The sequence below is a fragment of the Myxine glutinosa genome, chromosome 2, assembly GCF_964187855.1.
Source record: "Myxine glutinosa chromosome 2, kmMyxGlut1.1, whole genome shotgun sequence".
NCBI lineage: Eukaryota > Metazoa > Chordata > Myxini > Myxiniformes > Myxinidae > Myxine > Myxine glutinosa.
The window spans coordinates 80,409,860-80,430,812 of NC_136262.1; the positions used below are offsets into that span (position 1 = coordinate 80,409,860).

Genomic DNA, 20,953 nt, shown 5'->3' on the forward strand with positions numbered 1-20,953 from the left:
AGAAATGCGGGCAAGGGGGTTAACAAGGAGAGATGCAGAAAATAGGGCAAAATGGAGAAGATTGTGATGGGGACCGCAAGGCTAACCCCCGCTCTAGCAGGGAAAATGGCCATAAAATGCATGTTGTTGTTGTTGTTGTGCTGATTCCTTGCTGGACGCTCAGCATTTAAAGGATAGAGCACGTATAAATCTCCCTGGGTTGGAATTCATGGGGAGGAAGAAATTCCTCTTTAATTGTTCCACAGACTGCGCAAAGCAAAGGAGATGTAAAGATGGCGCATCTCATACCCATAGTGCCACAGGAAGTTCAATTATTCCTCCCAAGCTCAGCGGTCATGTTTTTCTGAGGTCAAGTCTGCCGTTGTCATTTGTATTTGGCTGTACGTGGGTGTGTGATTTGTGTTGTACAGCTCATCCACGAGCCTTTAAAAATGTATTAATTAAAAATAAAACGAACAACCTGTTTTACTCATTTTCGTCCTTTTCGGGATATTGTTCACCATAAGGTTTGGAAAACGAGATACCAATTAATTGAGGAAAATGAACGTCCTTCTGTTGACGTATGAATCTTGAATGGAAGAGAGTGGGGTTTGCTTTACTGCTATGGCCAGAATTTTTTCGCATGCTTTGTACCTAGAACCCAAAAAAACCCTTCAACTATAAATGTTGTTGCATTTACTGAAACGTATTGATCAATCCTTTGATTAATTGAATTGATTTTGATGTCCCATTTTCAGCCCTTGTCTCTACATGAAGTCAACGCAACACTTTCCTCACGGCGGCTCTGGGGACTGCAAATCCAAGGCCATTTTGGAGCTGTGCAGGAACTTGTGCGAGGCCAGGCGGCTGCAAACTGTCCATCGTTGCGACAAGCTTTCTACCGCCTCTGCATTCAGCTTTCGGATCTGTCAGCAGCCTGTGCACTGCTCGTCACACGCACGGCATTCGAGCTTGTATGCCGTGCCACACATTGGTGGGTGTTGCGATGCAAATTTATCGGATGATCAATGACCTCGTTTTCTTTTAGTTCTTCGATCAAGCCTTATTGATATTAGCCTGAACGTTTTTCTGATAGTTCTTTGATTCCTCCCTTCCCCTCCCTTAACACTCATGGTTATTGCATGCCAATCAATGGATTTATCAAACCCTGGTTCACATTTCACTTGGACTTTTATTCATAACCCAGCTTTGTACATAACCTTGATTAAACCATCAAAACAACTGGTCAACCAGTCGTCTGAGACGCCTAAGAGACTTTACACTTTATTTGACCTGAAATATTGTAATTGTTACTTGTTCCCCTCCCTCCTATTCCCCCCCCCCCCCCCCACTCCCACTCTGTTATTTCACACACATGACACCATCTTGATTTCTGGCAGGAGCATGAAAACGCATGATTATTATGTAAAGATAAGGACTGTCTGAATTTGATATTCATGTTAATCCACTTTTTTATAAACAAATTTGGTCGAACTTACTTTTAGCCTGGTGTTGGCTTAGCGGTTAGGGTGCCGGCTTGGGATCCTAGGATCCTGGGTTTGAATCCAGGTCGATCACTGAATTAACGCCAGGGGGGTTGAATCGGCCTGTCATCCTTCCGAGGTCGGCAAATTGAGTACCAGTTCACTGGTAATTCACTGTGTCTCAAGAGGCGACTAACAGGGTTGGCGGCAGGAACGGCATCCGGCCATAAAACAATGCTTCAAAAAGGGGACCACGGTGCGCGAAAAAGGCCAACCCCTGCTCTTCGTTGAAAAATGGCCTCTGAAGGTTGTTCTTTTACTCCACCCTCATATGTTATCACAATGCATAATGGTCACAGCAACATGTTTTTTTTAATGTTGTTTGTTTTTGTTGTGTTGTTTTTTAAATGCGTGCATCACAAGGTCACCGATGAGCCACCCACGTCACTGGCCCTTCACTATATGCCTGTAATGTTAAATCTCAAATATATTGTGGGCTGTGGTGTCTGTCCATGCGTTCGTCTGTCTCCCATTCACGGCGGCCGCTTCCCACGCTGCGTTTGAAAAGCTTCACATGCAGGCAAAGCTCAACATTCACTTTTGTAAACTAGAACGGCACTCAGTAGAGAGCATACCTCCGCCTGGTTGGCCATATCACTCAATGGTGATCCACCCATAACTTTTTGAGATATCCTGCTATGTATCGTTTTTGGCCCTATCTCCCAATGGTGAAGAAACACTTTGAAAATTTTAAATAATTCTCATATCCGAATCCATATTCAGATCTTCACTAAAATCTAATCGAATCATCCTCGTCAGACACCCAACCGGTCCACCAAGTTTTGTCCAAATCCGTCCACAACTTTTTGTGATATTCTGGTATGTATCGCTTTTGGCCCTATCTCCCAATGGTGAAGAATCACTTAAAAAATTATACTAGCTGGATCAAAATCCGGATCTTCACCACAATTGAATCATTTCCTCCTTGTCACATACACTACCTCTCTGCCAAATGTCGTACAAATCCGTCCACAACTTTTTGAGATATTTTGTTCACAAACGGGGACAAACAGACAGACAGGGGTGAAAATATATAACCTCCATCCACCTTTGGTGGCGGAGGTAATGACGGGAGAATAGGCTTGAGTAATGTTGATGCCAAATTTTATTTCGCAAAGAAAATCCAACGTCCAACCTCCGCCGTCTGATGTTGCACAACCATTTTGCGGTGGGCGGTATAAAGTAGCTCAGAGCTTTGGCTCTGAGTGAAACCAAGAGTGCAACACAATTGACGCTTTTAAAGTCCATGGAATAATTTAAATTGATAGACTGTCACTGTGGGATGGGCACTTTTGCTTGTAAGTGATAATTTTGCTGAATTGTTTCACTATACTATTTGAATGCTCTGTTTTCCTGAAAAATAATGCTCTGCTTCTTTTATGACACATTTTATTGTTTGAAATAACAGATTTTATTCCCTCTCTTCTATCCAAGTCTCCCTCCTGACTTTCTTCTTCCCCCATCACCTTCACTCTATTCCTTTTAATGTTCCTTCTCCGCTTCTCTCCACTGTTTAACCTTCCTAGTACTGATGGACAGGAAGTGCTAAGTCCGCAAACGGTTTCGCGCCTGCTTGCCTTCCTCGACTCATTGGTGGGTTGTGGTGCTGGGAAAGCAGCCTTCCTTTCATTACTTGCATCAACAAACCAGGCCGAAGATGCCAGGCTTGAGGAGAAGCCTCTTCAAGTGCTTCTTGAAATTATGAAGGCTCCTGCTGGGCCTACCCCTTATGCTCAGCAGATCGTGGAATGTGTCCTCTCTATCATCCATTCCTTGTGTGATCAGGTGCATACTTTGTATTATGTTATGTTATTATCGGCCTGTTTTGAAGTCTATTTTTCTTGCTGCTATCTTTCCTATGTGAAGGGGAAATCAATTCCTTTTCTTGTTTTTTTCTATTGTGGAATGCTACAGGACCTTGGTCTTGGCATGGACAATCATGATGACGTGTCTGTCAACGCTCAGCTTTCCAATAATCTGATTGGCCGAGACCACCTGCCTGCTGTATGTGATGCCTTATTGAGTGTACTGGTGATGGTTGGGCCCAGCTCTAGAGCTCCACTCATGAGCATGCGGGTGCTATCTCTGCTGGCAGATCATCCATTCGGCTTGTTCCACGTGCGAGGGTAGGTTTTATTGCATTCTGTGACGGGGGATGTCCGTACAATGTCGAGGCTCGTGGTGGACCTGGAACACAGAATGGATCAAGACAAAAGAGAACAAAATGAACAGTAGAAAGGGAGTATGGAACACACCAACAACAGAACTGAGGGACAAATTAGAGGGAGACTTGGGGAAATAAGGGTTGTGGGGAAGAAGGAAGGCCAGGGGGACACGGGGAGAACAAGATGGATGCAGCCGCAAACTGTTAGGATGGAAAAACCTGAAACTTATAAATAGATGGGCTTTGGGAGGTTTAACGGAGGTAAATAAAAAATAATGGTGAGTGCACTTTTAAATGATAGTGTTGTTTATTTATGCCACTGGTGCTTTGTCAACCTGTTTGTGTACCTGGTGAAACTTTCGAGGTCAGCATGAAAGTGCAACAAATTTTCAACAACATACTTCAACAAAGAGTGCCACCTATTGACTATGAAGATTACTTTCAGTTTGACAAAGTTGCGACTCCCACGTTGGTGGCCATGTCACATCATGTCGGACCGATGCATGGCACATAGGTGTGACCATCCTGATTTGATTGGCTCCTGTTTTTTGGATTGTGGTAGTTATGCCCCTACAATAGGATGAGCCTGGCGTTGGCTTAGCGGTTCGGGTGCCGGCTTGGGATCCTCGGATCCTGGGTTCGAATCCTGGTCGATCGCTGAATTAACGCCAGGGGGGTTGACTCAGCCTGTCATCCTTCCGTGGTCGGCAAATTGAGTACCAGCTTGCTGGGATGAATGATCACGGTGTGTACCCCGATTCAGAATAGGCACAGTGTATCCCTGCGCATCGTAAGAGCATGACCAAGGGTTGGCGTCAGGAAGGGCACCCGCCATAAAAACATTGCCTCAAACAGGGAACCATGATTGTCACGGGGCCCGCAAGGCTAACCCCTGCTCTAGCGGGGAAAAATGGCCTTAAAACGATCATTCATTCATTTAATTCATGCCCCTACAATAGGATAGAAGGATTTATTTCCTTTATGAACAGCATTTAACATCATTAGATCAACCCTCTGAAAAATGGGGATGCCCCCCGATTGTGTTTTCTGTCGCAATGTTTTGGATAACTTGAATGCAATTTTTACAGAAATTGAGAAGACAGGTGGAACCTTTCATGAGTTGCTAACAAAAATACAATACATGCTTTTGTTGACATTATCAACCTTTTGAGACTTGGTTCATGTTTGTGATTCCGAAATGAGCAGCGACAACCTTCCCCACCTTAGCATCGTGAAAGAGCAATTTGTTAATCCAGTTTGACTGCGATGTCACCTCGGGGAGTTTTGTGTGGGAACTGCCTTGAAAAGGTGACAGGTGTGTGGTTTTAAGTGTGAGGACTTGCACAATCCTGCAGGCTTTTTATTTATTTATTTATTTTAGGACTGTAGTTGGTTGGACTATTGTTATTGTTGTTGTTGGTGTTGTTACATATTGAGGCACACTACCCCCGCTACATTATTTTGACCCAATACTACTCATTATGTTAATACTGGTGTACTTCATGCTATGCTGGTCTTCAAAGGAGATCTGAGCAGTTTGTTCATCTATAACTTCATGAAAATCATATTATAACAAATGTAATCGCTTTATAACTTCACAAAAATCAAAACCACTAGTAGGAAGAGTATAGGATAAATCTATCCGATGGATCATCCTTGCATGCAAATACTGATATAAAGTTCACTTCCAACTGGATTAATGTCGTGAAAAGTAGATTGGAATCAAAAGCAAAGGTGCTAGGTCTGATGCTACCTGGTCTCACCCCCGTCACTTTATACCCAAGGCTCAGAAAGATTCTTAGCTCAGCGCTCATTGCTCCACATAGATCATGTATGCTCATCTTGAGCATATCAATGGTAAACAACCCGAACATGCATGCGTGGTTGTATTAACAACAAAGAGAATGCTTGTTCTGATCGTTTCACATTTTCCAGACGTGCCCAATATGTGACAGGAAATACATTTACAAGGAATCACGAAAAGTTCGACACTTATGTACGTGCTGTTGTTCACAGCCCAATCGATTTGTAAAACGAAAGGAATGTGGATTCAACTTTTCTCGTTGTTTTATCAACTCATATCGGTTGTTAAAGAGAAAATATTTCACAGGGACACTTACATTGGAGCCTGAATTCCAGCTTGAAGTTTTTTTTTTATCGCTAGGAAAGTCCTGTAATAACTTTGACGCTGTGGGTGCGGTATGTTGCTATTGCAATACTACAAGGAAACATGCTGAACCACCAAATGCATACCACATTCGCAGTGCATGTACAACAGCTAAAAAAACAATCGGTGCTTTAAAAATACTGCATAGATAAGTACATCTGTCTCCAAAAGCTAGGTGACATAGGACAGTGAGGCAACAGGCGGATGCAAGAAGAAAGGGAGTGATTGAACAGGAAAAAGAGGGAGAACAGGGGAGGAGATACAGTGGCTTGCAAGGAGTGGAATGGGTTGTGCGGGGGTGGAGTGTCAATGTGGGGTAAAAAAAAGAAGATGATAGCGGGTTGGTATTTAGGATGGCAGATGGTGGTGTGCTGCCAACTTTACTTTAAGTCCTGGAAAGAAAGGTATGATTGAACAGCTACAGGAATGTGGTTCCACGAATAGGAGAGAAGGTTAAACAGCAATGTCCCTGGATATTTTGAGTTTAATCAAGAGGGAGGAGCTGGGGAGAGTCTGAGGATGAAGACAGCAGAGGAATCTGCCTGCAGCAGAGGTGGGTGGGAAAAAAATGAGTCTTACCAACCGGTCTGCAATGTGAGGCCAACAGGCCTTTTGCTTCTGCCTCATCACAGGAGATGCCAATGATGTTCAGATGTTTGTATGCCACAGAATCTAGTACAGACAGGTACACTACATGACCAAAAGTTTGTGGACGCCCAAACATCTCATTCCAAAAATTTGGGCATAATATGGAGTTGGTCCCCCACCTATTTGCTGCTATAACAGCCTCCACTCTTCTAGGAAGGCTTTCCACTGGATGTTGGAACATTGCTGTGGGGATTTACTTCCATTCAGCCACAATAGCATTAGTGAAGTTGGGCACTGATGTTGGGTGATTAGGCCTGGCTCGCATTCAGTGTTCCAATTGATCCCAAAGGTGTTCGATTGGGTTGAGGTCAGGGCTCTCTGCAGGCCAGTCATGTTCTTCCACACCGATCTCGCCAAACCATTTTTGTATGGACCTCGCTTAATGCAACCATTTTCTTCTTGGGGCCATTGTCATGCTGAAACAGGAAAGGGCCTTCCCCAAACTGTTGCCACAACATTGGAAGCACACAATCGTCTAGAATGTCATTGTATGCTGTGGCGTTAAGATTTCCCTTCACTGGAACTAAGTGGCCGAGCCCGGACCATGAAAAACACCCCCGGACCATTATTCTTTCTCCACTAAACTTTACAGTTGGCACTATGCATTCGGGCAGGAAGCGTTCTGGCATCCGCCAAACCTAGATCTGTGCGTCGGACTGCCAGATGGTGAAGCGTGATTCATCACTCCAAAGAACGCATTTCCACTGCTCCAGAGTCCAATGGCGGCGAGCTTTACACCACTCCAGCTGATGCTTGGCATTGCACATGGTGATCTTAGGCTTGTGTGCGGCTGCTCGGCCATGGGAACCCATTTCATGAAGCTCCTGACGAACAGTTGTTGTGCTGACGTTGCTACCAGAGGCAGTTTGGAACTCGGTAGTGAGTGTTGCAACCGAGGACAGACGATTTTTACATGCTTCAGCACTCGGCGGTCCCGTTCTGTGAGCTTGTATGGCCTACCACTTCGTGGCTGACCTGTTGCTCCGAGACGTTTCCACTTCACAATAACAGCTATTACAGTTGACCTGGGCAGAAATTTGACGAACTGACTTGTTGGAAAGGTGGCATCCTATGACAGTGCCACGTTGAAAGTCACTGAGCTCTTCAGTATGGCCCATTCTACTGCCATGTTTGTCTATGGAGATTGCATGGCTGTGTGCTTGATTATATATACCTGTCAGAAATAGGTGTGGCTGAAACAGCCCAAGCCACTAATTAGAAGGGGTGTCCGCATACTTTTGGTCATGTAGTATATGATGTGATGCCACCAGCTCATACGGGCAGAGCAGTACTATATTGAACTATAGACAAAGAAAGACCTCAGCCTGTGAATAATTCTGATTTTTCAAAGAAATACTTGGAACGATGGATACTTGGAATGTGTGTAAGATGGTTTTGGGCATCACATTAATGCTCCTAAGTCAGAACGGTAGGACCACCCTGGGCGATTGCTGTCTACAACCAACTACCTAAATAATTTAGCGAATTGCAGCTGTGATATAATCAGGTTGAGACAATGTCATGAGGAATTAATATCTGCAATATGGAAGTTAAATGTTAAACGTGTAGGAGTTGCGGGCAACAACAACAACATGCATTTTCAACATGCACAACGTGTAGGAGTTGCGGGCAACAACAACAACAACAACATGGCCATTTTCTCTGCTAGAGCGGGGGTTAGCCTTGCGGTCCCCATGACAATCTTCTCCATCTTGCCCTATTTTCTGCATCTCTCCTTGTAAACAAGTAGTGATGTAACCCAGTTTTAGGACCGGCAGAGAAGATAACTGAGAAGGAAGTTGAGGAAGCGATAAAAGCAATGAAGAGTGGAAAAGCGGGAGGGCCGACGGGAGTTGTGGGAGATATGTTGAAGGCAGCAGGAAGTTGGGGTGTGAAGAGAATGACAGAGATCTGTAATCTGGTGGCGAAAGAAGGCCGCATTCCAGTGGATTGGGAACTGAGTACCCTCGTCCCTCTATACAAGGGGAAAGGTGACCCTCTGGAGTGTGGCTCGTACCGAGCGATAAAGGTATTGGAGCATGGAATGAAGGTTTTGGAAAGGGTGTTGGAGAGGAGGATAAGGAAGAAAGTGAAGATCGACGAAATGCAGTTTGGATTTATGCCAGGAAGAGGAACGACAGATGCGCTTTTCATTGTTTGAATTTTTGAGTTCGATATCAGTTTACATCACTTTCAAGGATCAATTTATTTGTTTCGAAATGTCAAATGTGGTTTTTGTTTCTTATAAAGGTCACATTTACAAAATCTCGAATAATTTCAACATAATTGCAATGAACTTTTGGTTCTAAGACATCTTGAAAAGTAAGTTCATCCCCACAAAAAAAAAATTCCATATTAAATGCCAAGTCTGTATATCCCCGATCCTCTTAAAGGGGTGTGGCTCCAACAACCGAGCACACGCCACGCCCATACCGTCAATAGCCCCATTGGTCCCGTGACAGTGAATTACGAACACCTCTATGGGGTATCCCCCACAAACGTTTTGTTTTAATATCGCGTACACAAAAGTACATGGACGGATGATCGGTCTGTCAAATGGAGCTCATTTTAATATACCCCCGTCTCTGACCTTGTCCAAGAAAAAAGGAGAAAGAAAAGGCCTTTGTGAGAATATTCCCAGGCAGAATCGATATTGCATGCATCAGAGACTGAAGCCAAATCTTTATGTGAGAGCGCACATTGCAGTTCCTGTCAGTTGGCCTATGATATAGAGGAGCCAAGGGAGGCAGAGAAACGATTTGAGGTTGTTGGAAATACACATGACCAGGTGCAGAAGGGAGACTGTACCAGAAGTATAGGTTGAGAAGCTCACATAATGCATCAGACCAATTGAATTTGAAAGGGCCTTTGTAGTAATGCCATAGCTATTTTATGTAGAGCCCATTCCAAGATAACTGGCATGGTGATGTTACAACTTGGTCAAACAAGTGGAACATGTCTTTCAATCCTGACAAATCTCACACTCTTACTATGTCTCTCCGAAAAGACCGACAGGACAACCCTCCCATCTACTTTCTCAACAATCCTCTCCAAGAAGTTCTGTCACTCAAGATTTTGGGTCTCACTATCTGCCATGATCTTTCCTTGGAAAACCACATTTCCAATCTGGCCTCCAAAGCCAGTCGCCGACTGGGCATCCTCCGTCATGCGAAGTCCTTCCTTGGCACACCTGAGCTCCTCACCACATACAAGGCTTTCATCCGCAGCTCAATGAAATACTGTTCTCCCCTCTGGGCTGGTGCTCCTGCCTCACACCCAGCTCGGCTTCACTCTGTTGAAACCAAGGCTTTCAGAATCATTAGAATCTCCCGCGATGAAGCCAACTCCGAGGGCCTTTCACTTACTCACCCCAGGCAGGTTGATGGTCTTTCTGTCTTCAACCGACTCCTATCCGGCCTTGCTCCCCCCAGCTCTATCTGTGCTCTGTCCCCCAAATGTTCCTGCAGGTTGCACAAGATCTGCCAGCAACCCTCCTTTGGTGAAATTGCCAAAATCAAGACTCTCTGCTCACCTTCACTCCTTCATTCTGTACTCTGTTCATTCTGTTCATTCTTCTGTACTCCCGCCTCTGGAACAAACTCCCTCACTCTCTTCAATCCCACTCCTCCCTCCAGGTCTTTAAAACAGCCGTTCACCACCATCTCTTATTTTCCCCCATACAAAACCTTGATCTTTTATACCTCCGTTAATTCACCCCAGATCCACTTTTTCGAAATATCAACTTCTTTCCTGGAAGTCCTAGCAGTGTCCACGTGTTTTATACCTCTCCAACCCCCCCCCCCCCCGCAACAGCCCCCTCCCATGCCTCCTCCCCTCTTGCTCCCGAAGATCTTCCGATGTCCCTGTTCTCTACTGTTGTACTTGTGTGCTTCCCTCTCTCTCCCCATCTTGTCTCCCGTTCCCTTTATTGTATGTTTTGAGTGTCCGGTTTTTTTTTTTTGTGATTAATGTTATCTCTTACACGAGCCTCGATTTTGTATCCAAAAAAAAAAAAAACTCACGAAAGATGAGTGCATTAGGACAGCTGGTTTACGCGTTGATCTTTGTCAGCAGAAAGAGGTGAACATGGAGGAGTCATTATTAGGCGGACAGTACACCACGCATATTTTGGTGTTTTTGGAGAGGAATGTGTTTGTAGCCATTGGTATTCCAGAGGGTGAGGAGTTGGCACAAATAATGGACAGTTAGGAATGAAGTTCTTGACATTCACAGCGACACTACCACTAAGATGGGGCGCGGGCCTTTCAGAACGAGAGAGAGACGGGGGAAGATTAAATGCTTCAAAAAATAAGACGTCCAAATGTGAGATTCATTATTCGATCGAATTTAATCTGCAGATGTTTAATTTCCCATCTAATTTCCCATCTATCTGCAGATGTTTAATGTTAAGTTTCATACTCCCATCAGGATACAGTGGTAGAAACCACTCAGTTTTCTGATCTGTAAATGTTTTGTTCATCAGTAATGTGTGCCTGAAGGCAGCATCTGTACAGCAGAAAAGGTCATGAGAAACAAACTAAAGCTTGCAAACTCAGTCTGTCCATATACTTGTGCATTTTTGAAAATAATATTTCATTTCGAAGTCCATCTCCGTCCATTTAGCCTTTACACTTTAGCCCTCCCCATTGAAGTATTCATTATTAAACTCTTTTAATACACAGGTTTTATTGTGCAGTATGTGCAATAATTACTGCCATTATTCCCACACTTTTTGAAAAAAAACGAAGGGGGGAGAGGATAGTGAGGTATTGTAATTGGCTACATCCATCTGCCTCATCACCCTAGCTCCTCCTAAACGGTTGTGCAGAAATTTACCAAACTTTTAGTTATGATCACCACAAGCAAGCATCATCACATGAAGATGCAAGAGCAATATTACTTTTGCCCCCGCATCCTGGGTGAGGTCAAAAGGTCAAATACCAAAAAATGCAATCACCGGCACGTTACTAAACATTTTAAAATGAAACTTTGTATATGCAATCAGCATTGGGGGAAGCATTAAATACGTAACGATGTTTTTTTTTTATTTGGCACCTGCTTCATGCCCCAGGAGGTGGAGACTCGGGGTCACATGGGTCAAAATTTGGAGGGAGGGGGCAAGGGCGAGGAAACATTTACTGAATGTGCCGGATTTAAAATAGTAACCACAAAGCATTTGCAAACAACAGTGGGTGAAGGAGGAAACGATTGGAAGAAAACTGGGAACTTTTTTTTTGTTTGTTTTTTTGTATACAAGATCGAGGCTCGTGAAAGAGCGAACATTAATCACACAGAAAGACAAACCCACACATAAAACATATAACATCGGGAGCGGTAGACAAGATGGGGAGAGAGGGGTAAGAACACAAACACAACATTTGAGAGCAAGGACCGAGAGACATGGAGACATCGAGAGAACTGCGAGAGGGAGAGGGCTTTGGGGGGGGGGGGGGGGGTGGCATGGGAAGGGGGGGGGGGTGGGAGAGGTATAAAACATATGGACACTGCCAGGACTTCCAGGAAAGAAGTTGGAATTTCATACAAGGTGGATCTGGGGTGAATTAGCGGAGGTATAAAAGATCAAGGTTTTGTATGGGGGAAGATAAGAGATGGTGGTGAACGGCTGTTTTAAAGACCTGGAGGGAGGAGTGGGATTGAAGAGAGTGAGGGAGTTTGTTCCAGAGGCGGGAGAAAAGAGGAATGAAAGAGTGAAGGTGAGCAGAGAGCCGAGATTTCGGCAGTTTAACCATCAGAGGGTTGCTGGCAGATCTTGTGCGACCTGTAGGAATATTTGGGGGACAGAGCACAGAGAGAACTGGGGGTGCAAGGCCGGAGAGGAGACGGTGGAAGACAGAAAGACCACCTACCTGCCGGCGGTGAGTGAGTGAAAGGCCCTCAGAGTTAGCTTCATCGCGGGAGATTCCAATAATTCTGAAAGCTTTGGTTTCAACAGCGTGAAGCCGAGCTAGGTGTGAGGCAGGAGCACCGGCCCATAGGGGAGAACAGTATTCCATTGAGCTGCGGATGAAAGCCTTGTATGTGGTGAGGAGCTCAGGTGTGCCGAGGAAGGACTTCGCACGACGGAGGATGCCCAGTCGGTGACTGGCTTTGGAGGCCAGCTTGGAAATGTGGTTTTCCCAAGAAAGATCATGGCAGATGGTGAGACCCAAAAGCTTGAGCGACAGAACTTCTTGGAGAGGATTGTTGAGAAAGTAGATGGGAGGGTTGTCCAGTCGATCTTTTCGGAGAGACGTCGTAAGAGTGTGAGATTTGTCAGGATTGAAAGACATGTTTCACTTGTTTGCCCAGTCTGTGATTTTGTCCAAGTCTTCAGAGAGTGAGGAGGCTGCAGACTGCCGATCTGAGGGAAGAGGAATGGACCGGCAGAGAGTGGAGTCATCAGCAAAGAGATAGAGGATTTTCCAGAGAGTCGGAGAGATCATTGATAAAGACCAGAAAAAGCACAGGGCCCAGAACACTGCCTTGGGGAACTCCAGCCTGAACAGGAAGGGGAGATGAGAGAAATCCATTCAGGGCCACACGTTGACTACGACCAGAGAGGAAGTCCGCAAGCCATGCATGGAGATTTCCATGGATACCATAGGAGGAGAGTTTGGTGAGCAGAGCTGGGTGCCAGACCGTATCGAAGGCACGTGATATGTCAAGGGAGACAGCTCTGATTTCCTGTTTGGCATTGAGGACCTCCATCCATTGTTGAGACAGCAGAAGCAGCATGTCCAGAGTAGAGTGACCTGGTCTGAAACCAAACCTCACCCTCTCACCCTCACCCTCACAAAACCAAACCTCACCCTCACCCCAATCCTCAAACCTCACCCTCTCAAACCTCACCCTCTCATTGCTACAAAATGAGGACCAGCAAGTTCCACGAGGTGAGCAGTGTGATGATCTGCATGGATATGGGATGATCATTGTGATGTGGTGGTGTGGGGTACTCAGGATGGACCATCACTCCAAATTAATTTCCATACCGGCAACCCTCCAAAATGAAAATTCCACCCTGAAGTGTGATATAGTGTAGGAGTTGCACGTTGGCTACCACAGATCCTCAGGTAAGGGTTTGGGAGTGAGGCTGGCAATAGGGGAGGGAGAAGGGGGATTTGTGGTGAACAATTGCCAGAAGCACTGATACATGGAAAAGGGATGGGCTGAAAACCTCCTCGAGGACGTGGATTCCTCAAACCCACTCAAGCACGGAATGCAAAGCCGTGACCTGATAACATTTAAGTTTTGAACTAGACCGCAAGCAAAGCGCTCGATCATTGATGGACAAAAGGTGTTAAAATACTGCAATGTCATCACTGGTTTGTCTGTGAGAAACAACCCAGACAAGTGAAATGTTCGCCATACATGCAAAATAAAAAAACATCGTCACCTTTAAAGGAAGACCCTGTTGGTGACGGTGTCATTGAGGAACAATGGACCGACCAACTACTTTTGACATGTTGATGAGAAAAGCGTTTATTTGAACCTTTTATCTTGGTGAATACGCTTGTGCCGGTATCACTTGCATGACTGGTGTGCTCGTGTTGCCTTTGTGTGACACAGGGCCCTGAAGAGACATCCTAAGGTGCTGCACAGCTACCTCAGCCGCCTTTCCGGTGGGACTGGGAGAGATAATGGCGAGTCTGGTTTCATTGCCCTCCAGGCATTCTTGGATCTTATTCGACAGCTTGTGGGAGAAAATCTCGTAAGCCGTCATCTTTTACATCTCTTTTATCTCCAAGTATTCCATCTTCTTTGCTTCTGCTGTTGTTGTTTATATTGACACAATTGGTTAAATAAAAGGTGGAACGTCATTGCAAAAGCCAATTTTCAAGAATTGGAAGCAGCATATCGTGCTCTTTATGCAAACTTTCAATGATCCGGTGGTTGCCAAACGATAGATTCAAATATGGAAGTTTCCAAAGGTGTGCTAACGACCGTGAGAAGCAACGTAAAGCTAACATCACGGGCTAACATCACGGGCGTTGCCTTTCGCCGGAGCTCTCTTGCTATAACTAAGGATGGACGTAGGTACGATCGGCCTCATTTTGCTTCCCACGTCAGTTAGCATACCAATGGCAACTTTCACTTGCTAAACACCAATCATTCGAATTGTCTAGTGACAGTTTAGCACCGGAACAGACAAAGTCGAGTATTTCTCATTTCCTTTCCATTTCAGCCTTGGAAAGTTTTGTAAACTCTCGATTGTCGTGTTTATTGTCTTTAGTACTTATCTTTAATTCAAAATGTGTGCTTTTTTAAAGATCAGAACAGGGGAAGAATGTGAGAACGATTCTGATGGAGTGTCATTGAATAAGCCACTTCCTCATGTTGCTTTGGAAGTTCAACAGTTGCTACAGCAAGATACTACAGAGAGAGAGCATCCTGTAGTCGTCTTGGAAAAGCTCCTTGGAGTGAGTTACTGTCCTCTACCCTCGTTATTTGCTTTTTTCACAAGGAAACAAAGATGGTTTATCTTAAATATATTATTTCTCTAAGTTTATTTTTTATTTTTTTATTTTTTTGATGCATGGCCAAGGCTCATGGAAGAGCTTGGATCAGAATGGAAGCGAACAAAATAGAAAAGGGGGAAACGGCAGAGTATAAGTGAGAATGAGATCAAGCAGAGGGGAAGAAGGACACATGGGTGTGATGAACTGCACACAAGTTAGGAACTGCGAACCAAATACGAAACGAAATTCCAAAATTATAATTGATATGTTGTAATTACAAGGCAATTTTAAATTACCATCAATATAATTGTATGTTGTCTTGGAATTGATCTTGGACATTAAAAAGGATCAAAAAGAGGAAGTTTGAGTAGATGAGGGAAGTGTAGTGGATGTAGTGTAGCTTCACTTTCAGGAGGCATTTGATAAGATACCACATCAAAGGTTGTTGGAGCATGTGTTTTGACTTGTGGATTGGCTAACTGGATTGGAAAGTGGATTCGTGATTGGAAACAGAGTGGTTGTGAATGGGAGGATGTCTGATTGGTTGTAAGAAGGTGAGGTATTTCAGGCATTGGTAATAGGAAGGAGAATTATTATTTATTATTTACATCAGTGATTTGGATTGTGGGTTTAAGAGTCAGCTTTCTAAATTCGCAGATGCCACAAAGTTTCGCGGCCTTGTCGCTCTCGGCTCCCTCCCCCCCGTCGATGTTTTGTGAATTTAAGTTCTTTCCTTCGCTGTATTGTTTTTTTTCTTTGATTTTATTTTCTCCCCCTATCTCCCCCGAATATCTTACCCTTTGTCGAACGTTTTACATACAAAAAAAAAAAAAAACCAACCCAAAAAAATTGCTTATTATTTCCTTCTCTCCTCGTGGACCACGTGCTTGTTTTTTTTTTGTTTTTTTTTGTATACAAGATCGAGGCTCGTGAAAGAGCGAACATTAATCACACAGAAAGACACACCGACACATAAAACATATAACATCGGGAGCGGTAGACAAGATGGGGAGAGAGGGGGAAGGACACAAACACAACATTTGAGAGCAGGGACCGAGAGACATGGAGACATGGAGACATCGAGAGATCTGAGAGAGGGCGAGGGCTTTGGGGGGGGGGGCATGGGAAGGGGGCGGTGGGAGAGGTATAAAACATCCGTTCCAAAGACCCGGAGGGAGGAGTGGGACCGAAGGGAGCGAGGGAGTCCATTCCAGAGGCGGGAGAAAAGAGGAATGAAAGAGTGAAGGTGAGCAGAGAGCCGAGATTTCGGCAGTTTAACCATCAGAGGGTTGCTGGCAGATCTTGTGCGACCTGCAGGAACATCTGGGGGACAGAGCACAGAGAGAGCTGGGGGTGCAAGGCCGGAGAGGAGTCGGTAGAAGACAGAAAGACCACCCACCAGCCTGCGGTGAGTGAGTGAGTGAAAGGCCCTCAGAGATGGCTTCATCGCGGGAGATTCCAATAATTCTGAAAGCTTTGGTTTCAACAGCGTGAAGCCGAGCTGGGTGTGAGGCAGGAGCACCGGCCCATCGGGGAGAACAGTATTCCATTGAGCTGCGGATGAAAGCCCTGTATGTGGTGAGGAGCTCAGGTGTGCCGAGGAAGGACTTCGCACGACGGAGGATGCCCAGTCGGCGACTGGCTTTGGAGGCCAGCTTGGAAATGTGGTTTTCCCAAGAAAGATCATGGCAGATTGTGAGACCCAAAAGCTTGAGCGACAGAACTTCTTGGAGAGGATTGTTGAGAAAGTAGATGGGAGGGTTGTCCAGTCGATCTTTTTGGAGAGACATAGTAAGAGTGTGAGATTTGTCAGGATTGAAAGACATGTTCCACCCGTTTGACCAGTCTGTGACCCTGTCCAAGTCCCCAGAGAATGAAGAGGCTGCAGACTGCCGATCCGAGGGAAGAGGAATGGAGCGGCAGAGAGTGGAGTCATCAGCAAAGAGATAGAGAGGACTTTCAAGAGAGTCAGAGATCATTGATGAAGACCAGAAAAAGGACGGGGCCCAGAACACTGCCCCGGGGAACTCCAGCCTGAACAGGAAGAGGAGATGAGAGAAACCCATTCAGGGCCACACGTTGACGACGACTGGAGAGGAAGTCCGCCAGCCATGCGTGGAGATTTCCATGGACACCAAAGGAGGAGAGTTTGGTGAGCAGAGCGGGGTGCCAGACCGTGTCGAAGGCACGTGATATGTCGAGGGAGACAGCTCTAATTTCCTGTTTGGCATTGAGGACCTCCATCCATTGTTGAGACAGCAGAAGCAGCATGTCCAGAGTAGAGTGACCTGGTCTGAAACCAAATTGATGATCAGAGATCAAGCCATTGGAGAAGAGGAAAGATTTCATATCCGAAGCAATGATGGATTCCATGACTTTGCTGATAATTGGGAGAAGGCTGATTGGTCTGTAGGTGCTAGGATCTGTTTTTGCACCTTTTTTGTGCAAAGCGGTGATGTTGGCTGATTTCCAAGCAGATGGCAGTTGACCTTGAGCAAAAGAGAGGGTGAAGAGAACAGAGAGAGGGTGAGATAGAGCAGCAGAGCAGGATTTTAGGACCCGTGGGCTGATGCCGTCGGGTCCAGTTGCAGAATCAGAGTCGAGGGTTGACAGAAACTTTTCCACCTTGTCAGGAGGAAAGGACACGGAGTCCAGGAGCAGCAGGGTACGACTGGGTATGGTGGGTACAGAGAGGGATGGGTTTGGGACACAAGATTTAGAGGCAAACACAGAGTTGAGGCATTCAGCTTTTTCACTTGTTCTCGCGCCCCGCCCCCTTTATCTCCTTTTTCTTCTACATCTCCAGCCGATACTCACCTTTCCAACTCCAGTTTCCACCATTCTCATTCAACCTTTTCTCCTTCTTTCTCAGATCCATGCCCTCACTTCAGGAACTTTTCCCAGATTGTTTTTCATGGTTTTGTTAAATATTATTTAAATATGTTTAAACTTTCTCCTGCAGTGTTTTTTTCAGTGGTTTATTTCAACACGCTGTTTTTCTTCCTATTTAAACAATTTCCTCCAATTAATTCCACTTCAAAAAAAATTAAATCCCTTACATTTCTTCCTTTCTGCATTCTCTAAACTCACCCTTCCTCTATCGTTTTCAAACGGATCTCTGACTTGAAAATCCCAATAAACCGAGTTTGTAATAAATGTTGGTTTTTCATGAATCATCCACTTTCTATACTCACCCCTCCTCTCCTAAACACTCGCCTCCTAAACTCCCCCCTCACCCCTTCCCTCCAAAACTCCCACCTCACCCCTCCCTCTCATTTCCCCCCCCCCCCCCACCTAAACTCTCCCCTCACCTTAAAGGCAGAACCACGTGACTGATAACGTCATCATTTTTTTTCCTCCACCAATTTATCCATAGATGACGCTCAAGAATTTTCATCTTAATCAGATTCAGTTTTGTAGTTATCGAATTATGACGTCATCATTAACAAATGTTATTCCACATGGAGAGTTCTTTACAATGAGCCATGTCATTTTTTTCTATGCAGCGCTTACGGAGATATAGAGGTGCAAAGTTTTTCAGTTTTTCTAAGACTGCGCCCGTACCACATGACCTATGACGTCATAATTATCATTTCAATTTCTACAGGAGGTGGTGCACCTGTGGTGAGAAAATTTCTTGTCAATCGGACCAACAGTTGCAGAGAAAATCATATTTATTCTGTATGGACAGACAGACAGATGAAAAATCACTCATATAGCAACACTTGGCAAAACAGAACAAAGTAGAATGGCACTCAGTCGAGCATCCTTTTGACCTCAAAAATAATTTTTGGCAGAATTCAGTGACCTAATATGCAAATGGTCTTCAAAGTTTAAGTTAATCGGATAAAAATTGACAATTTTAGAAATTTTGGCCTATGTTGACCTCAAAAATAGTTGGTGGTTGGTTTCACCAACCTGATATGAAAACCCTATTCAGATTTCAAGGCAATCGGATGAAAATTGAGTATTTTAGAAATTCGGAAAAAAGTGGTTGAACTTTGGCCGATGTTGACCTTTTGGCCCATATTGATCTCAAAAATAGTTGGTGGTGGAATTTGAATGGGATTTTCATATCAGCCAACTCAATTCAAAGTCAATTGGATGAAAATTGAAGATTTTAGAAATTTGAAATAGTTGTTGACCTTTGGTCTATGTTGACCTTCTGGCCAATGCTGATCTCAAAAATAGTTGGTGGTTGAATTCAGTTAGCCGACATGTAAATACTTTTCAAATTTCAAGTCAATTGGATGAAAATTGAGAATTTTAAAAATTTGAAAAAAGTGGTTGACCTTTGGCCTATGTTGACCTTTTGACCTCAAAAATAAATATAATTTTCTCCGACCACGAACTGCACCATTTGGTGAAGATTCGTGAAGATCGGTTTAAAATTGTGACCTATAGGCAAGTATAAGTGAGTGGACACACAAACACACAAACCGGAGTGATCAACATACTTGTCAAAAATATTTTTTTGCCAAGTAACAAACGGACTCAATCGCAATACCCTCTCCTCTGGCGAGGCCAATAAGTGCAGAAGAGTTCTTCAGCAAAATAGACAGTGATCGGACCAGGGGTCATAGCCTGAGAGTAAAGAAGAGGAGGGTTAAGATGGTGGTCAGGCAGGGTCCTTTCACTCAGAGAAGTTAATGCATGGCTCCCTGGAAAGGTTATGGCAGTGAAAACAGGTGGGAGATTTAAACTGGAATTAAATAAGTATTAGAAGTATTGGGGAGAGAGGGGTATAGTGATGTTTTAACCAAAAACAACCCATCCTTTTTTCTTTTTTAGGAAGTATCTGACAATCTCAAACTTTCCATTGAATGCTGCCCCTCAATCACCTCCTCCCTCCACCCTCTTCCTAATGTCTAAGTTATTTTTTTTTAAAGTTAATCTACATGTTGTTTTTGTAGATAATTTATTATTAATAGATCAGCTATTATGTATCAGCTATAAAAGGATTAAAACTTCATCACAGTGAGCCTTCAAATAGTCAGGTTCACTATGTTTTTTCATTCAAAATTTTGGTAGATTAGCAAAACTATACATTTTTGGAATATTCAGAGCATGAGGAATCCAAAAATTAATGTTTACATTTGCGTAGACACCTTTGCGAAAATGACACTCAGGACAGTGATGAAGATCTGTAAAAGCATATTCCTGAACGTATAGACCTCGTAGATCCTGTGTATGGGACTTATAGTGCAATCTGATACTACCTATAACTTCCTATAACAACCTATAACTTCAAAGGACTTGCAATATCATGTATTATGTAATACAGTTATATCACAAATATAAAGACAATGGTTTTCAATTACCTTTGTTTGTTGCTTTTCTATAATCCTGAGCACTATCTTGAGGCCTTTATTGGATTCCTTGACCCAGAAAACATAGGATTAGCATATTTAATTAAGTCTCTAGGTCGACTAGAAGCCGAGATCGCGCAAAATATGTATTTTATGGCGGCCATTTTCAAAATCCAAAATGGCGGCCATGCAGGTGTCTGTGCAAATGCCAACATTGATTTTCAGATTCTCCATGCTCTGAAGATTCCAAAAATGTACAGTTTGCTAATCCCAAAATTTTGAACAAAATTATATTTGTTAACATAGTGAACCTGACGATCTTCATCACTGTCCTGAGTGTCATTTTCGCAAAGGTGTCTACGCAAATGTAAACATTAATTTTTGGATTCCTCATGCTCTGAATATTCCAAAAATGTATCGTTTTGCTAATCTACCAAAATTTTGAACGAAATTATATTTGTTAACATAGTGAACCTGACTCAAAGGGTGATTGTGGAATATCTCGTGAGTGAAAGTAGTCACATCATGGCTGTTTTTTTTTCTTTGGATACATAATCGACACTCGTGAAAGACCTAACATTTATCACACAAACAAATCAAACAAACAAACAAAGTATATAAAAAGGGGAGCGGTAGACAAGATGGGGAGAGAAGGGGAAGCACATAAACACAACATTTGAGAGCAG

At 44.0% G+C, this 20,953-nt stretch overlaps 1 protein-coding gene across 3 annotated transcripts in view; it reads left to right on the forward strand.

Moving 5' to 3' along the window:
• VIRMA (vir like m6A methyltransferase associated) overlaps positions 1 to 20,953 on the forward strand; it is a 285,574-nt gene that overhangs the window by 225,525 nt on the left and 39,096 nt on the right. For all 3 annotated transcript variants that reach the window (XM_078773440.1, XM_078773442.1, XM_078773441.1), the window contains 5 exons: positions 738 to 973; positions 3,050 to 3,308; positions 3,438 to 3,649; positions 14,069 to 14,210; positions 14,770 to 14,919. In XM_078773440.1, coding sequence (XP_078629566.1) covers positions 738 to 973; positions 3,050 to 3,308; positions 3,438 to 3,649; positions 14,069 to 14,210; positions 14,770 to 14,919 — 999 coding nt within the window. The remainder of the gene's footprint in view (positions 1 to 737; positions 974 to 3,049; positions 3,309 to 3,437; positions 3,650 to 14,068; positions 14,211 to 14,769; positions 14,920 to 20,953) is intronic.